Genomic DNA, 3,983 nt, shown 5'->3' with positions numbered 1-3,983 from the left:
CACAAAAAGTCTGAAAAAAAAAAAAAAAAAAAATATATATATATATATATATATATATTTGATTAAATTGTGAATTCATATTACATTTTAGACATGTCTTTTGATTATTTAACAATCAAAACAGGATTCAGAAAAAATAAAATGGGGGAAACAAACAAACAAAAACCATTAGGGAAAAAATGAAACGCAAATTGGGAAATAATAAAATGGATTTAATAAAGCCCTACATCTTCAGTCAAATATGTTTGGAATTATGCAAATAAAACAAACAAGTTGTAAGCAAACCACCCTGCAGACATCTGAGACAGACTGTGTTCATCTGGAGCATTCATGAGTCCTGCAGATTAGCTCTAACCTGATGCTTTCTGCCTGACGTTGTTGCGAGCTTTCTCCACAGCGGGTGCTCCAGTGGTGGTGGCACTGCGGAACCTCATGGGCTCCTGAGAGCCCACCTGGTCTCCAGAGCTCCTCCAGCTCAAGGAGAACGACCGCGGTGCATCTGTAGCCTTCTGAGAGTCCTGCATCACTCCTGAAACACACACACACACACACACACACACACAATATTACTATTATTATTACTGTAACTGTCTCTGATATCCAGATATCTGAATTATTTCCGCAAATGAGTTTTTAATGTTCAGAGAAAACCAAAGGTGTTACTTTTTTAATTTAATCATATAAACTACACTGCACTGCATGTTATATGGTTCAACATGTTATGCACTATCATTCAAAAGTTTGTGGTCAGTAATATTTGGTAATGTTTTTGAGAGCATTTATTTGATCAAACACAAAGCATATATTTTAGAATGCAATTTATTCCTGTCATCAAAGCTGAATTTTCAGCATCATTACTCCAGTCTTCAGTGTCACATGATTCTTCAGAAATCATTATAATATGCTGATTTGCTGCTCAAGAAATATTTCTGATTATTATCAATTTTGAAAACATTTGTTGAAAACATGGAAAACCATGATATATTTTCTTTAGAGTTATCTGCAGTTTAGTTGTGAGTTCAACTGAAGTACATTTTCTATCAAGCTGAGGAAGATTTTTACTGCTTATTTTTTAATAAGAACATCAAAATATGATAGCCTTTATGCACACTTTTAAGAATGCATGGCTCTAATTAATGCATTATTAATGCTTATTTTTACATTTATTATTTGTGAGTAAATCAAAATATACATTTTGCAAACATCATGCTTATTTTTAGAGTAATCAGTTACTCAAGTGAAGGACTTGACTGCATTATTTGAAAAGTCTACCCCAAGTCAAAAGTCAGAAACATATCAATCTACATCGTACAGGCCTTATCCATTTCATGTAATTTACACACACCCCTGCCCCGCTGCTTCTTTTCCTTCTGCTCTGAGAGCTTGTCCAGCGGTAGGTTGTGGAGGTCCAGACCGTAGACGTAACGGGCCAGTACTGCGGTAAGAGAGTCCATGATGCTGGCCCACTCGAACACCAGCTCCTCCCAGTGACTGAGAGAGGACAGCACAGCCAGCAGCTCGTCCCACAGCTCACGAGAGATAAACACGGTCAGGTTAGACCGCACCCACGCCACGAAGATCGTCTGTAAGTGACAGCAGCACACAATTCCACCACATCAAGCCATATCAACTACATCATCATACGCAACAATGACGATTAAGATTTACACAAGGTAAAACATTCTACTGGCATTAGAGTTTTATAAAAAATAAACAAAGACCTTATACAAAGACAGAAATTAAAGAATGTTAGCTTCATGTTCTAGCATTAAAAGTCATTCTTCAAATCAATTTTGCCATAATAAAATCATTTATTCGATTACAGCAAAATACATGGATTTTATTATACAGAAATATTTGTGATAGTTCTTGGGCACATAAGAGCATTGATGGTCTTAATACAGTACATTACTTAAGCTCTTGGCAAAGAATTAGCAGCCAGGACCATATGATTGTAAACACCAAAATGACTTAATTAAAGTGAATCTAAAAGGACATACACTACTGTTTAAAAGGAGGCCTTTGTTCACCCCCTGGAGCCGTGTGAGACGTTTTTTTTTTTTTATGGATGGGCGCTTTTTATTTCACTTCTTTTGGACTGAAGCAATGCAACACCCGTTGACTGCAATGATAGAGCTTGGAATAGCCAGGACAATTTTTAATATAACTCCGACTGGATTCGTGTGAAAGAAGAAAGTCATATACACCTAGGATGGCTCTGGGGTGAGTAAAACGCAGCCTAATTTTCATTTTTGGGTGAACTAACCCTTTAATGTAGATGTAAACATCGTGGATTTGTAGGCCGTGGGTAACGCTCATCTTTATTTGATCCTGAATACCGTCGGAAGTGAAAATAATAGGTGTTTACATGAGAAATGCTAAGCAGGTGTAGCGATTAGCTTGATATAAAAGGCTACAAAAAATAATTCAGCAAAATTATATGACCAAAATCCACATTAGATGGCAATCGTAACTTATTACAAACACTTCATGATGGTTTAAATCGTGTTTTGTGTAAAAGTGTAGTATTAAGCTTATTAAATTGTTTTATGTATCATGATGATGATTGTAGCTCTAATGCATCTCTTACCCTACTGTATAAGAAAATGTTTGTTTTCTAGAAAGACTCTTTATAATAAATAGATAAATGTATATTGGGATCAAAGTGATGTAGGCCAAGGTGGCATTGTACTATAAAGGACTGGATGAAGAGGTTTTATAAAATGAAAAATAGGAGGCTGAAACCTTCTGCCTCTGGTTGTGCACTGTGTAGATAAAAATGGCTTTAATGTACATGTTGTATATGTTGAACTACACTGCAAAAGGGCCTCTTTTAGCTGTTATGTTGTGTATACAGGGTTTCTGCAGATATGAATACGTTAAATTTAAGACTTTTTAAGACCTTTTTAATACCACCTTATATAAAATTTAAGACCCAATCCTGTAATGGAAATGCACATTATATTAAATACATATATGTAATATTTAATGTGTTTAATGTAAAAAGAAAACAAAATATCATCACTGTCATAAATTATATTTATAACTATGATATACTGTGAACTTTTCATATGAGCAGACAATATTCCATACAAAATATCCCCACAAATGTACTGCATCACCAAGATTTTTGGTGGTGTAAACAATTTAATCCGAAGCAATATCTTCAGTGTTCTATCAGCTTTTACATACTTAAATCTGCATATTTTTATTTACCTTTACAAAGACCTTTTTCAACCTTTTTAAATGTATGCATCATCTTTCATGTCAAATTATTACAAGTGATCAATAAATTAAATATACACTATAGGGCTGTTACCAGTCAGATTAAATAATTTACACTGCAAAATTACAACAGCAATAAATAATGTTATGAGATTAATGTTTTAAATATTTGTTTGGATATACAAATAAATGCAAATGAAGAAATGTTGGATACTGCATACTTTTAAACATACTAAACCACCAGTAGGTGGCGGTAGCAGCAGCACATGCTTGTTTTTCTGTTAAAAATAACAGTGGTTTGTGATTGTGAATGTTGATGCTTAGCCTAAATAACAAATATTTTATCTGGAGCGTTTATGCTGGTATGTTGTGGAGCTCAGGAGATATTACACCATTTCATGTAAATTTCTTCGATGTACTGAAAACAAATCTATATAGATTACTTTTATGTGGGCTTTTGCGGGCGGGAGCAGGACAAAACATGAATGTCGCGGGCGGGAGCGGGACCAGATAAGATATATTTCTGCGGGAGCGGGCGGGCGTGGGACAGAATCTTGTGGGAATGGGACTGAAAAATCCGTCCCGCGCAGGTCTCATGTGACGACCCCGGGCTGGACTCCGCTTCATCCACAGTGAAAGCTGATCCGGCGATCCACAGCGCGAAGTTGATCTATTTCCTCAGTGACCAGCACGGTGATCCGCATGACGATCTCTAGGCATGACGAAGCGGATATCATCCTCTTTTGGAAGGCCAAACA

At 36.0% G+C, this 3,983-nt stretch overlaps 1 protein-coding gene across 1 annotated transcript in view; it reads right to left on the bottom strand.

Moving 5' to 3' along the window:
- The window catches only part of LOC107657164 (Ral GTPase activating protein catalytic subunit alpha 2), a 198,486-nt gene that overhangs the window by 100,613 nt on the left and 93,890 nt on the right, over nucleotides 1–3,983 (bottom strand). Inside the window, exons 15-16 of the mRNA XM_016445189.1 lie at nucleotides 1,346–1,583; nucleotides 356–529 (exon numbers count right to left, since the gene is read on the bottom strand). Of these exons, the coding sequence (XP_016300675.1) occupies nucleotides 356–529; nucleotides 1,346–1,583 (412 nt within the window). The remainder of the gene's footprint in view (nucleotides 1–355; nucleotides 530–1,345; nucleotides 1,584–3,983) is intronic.

The sequence above is a fragment of the Sinocyclocheilus anshuiensis genome, unplaced genomic scaffold, assembly GCF_001515605.1.
Source record: "Sinocyclocheilus anshuiensis isolate Anshui unplaced genomic scaffold, SAMN03320099.WGS_v1.1 scaffold1891, whole genome shotgun sequence".
In the NCBI taxonomy this organism is placed as follows: domain Eukaryota; kingdom Metazoa; phylum Chordata; class Actinopteri; order Cypriniformes; family Cyprinidae; genus Sinocyclocheilus; species Sinocyclocheilus anshuiensis.
Note: the sequence above shows the minus strand (reverse complement) of the source record. Positions and strands in the feature narration are given on the sequence as shown.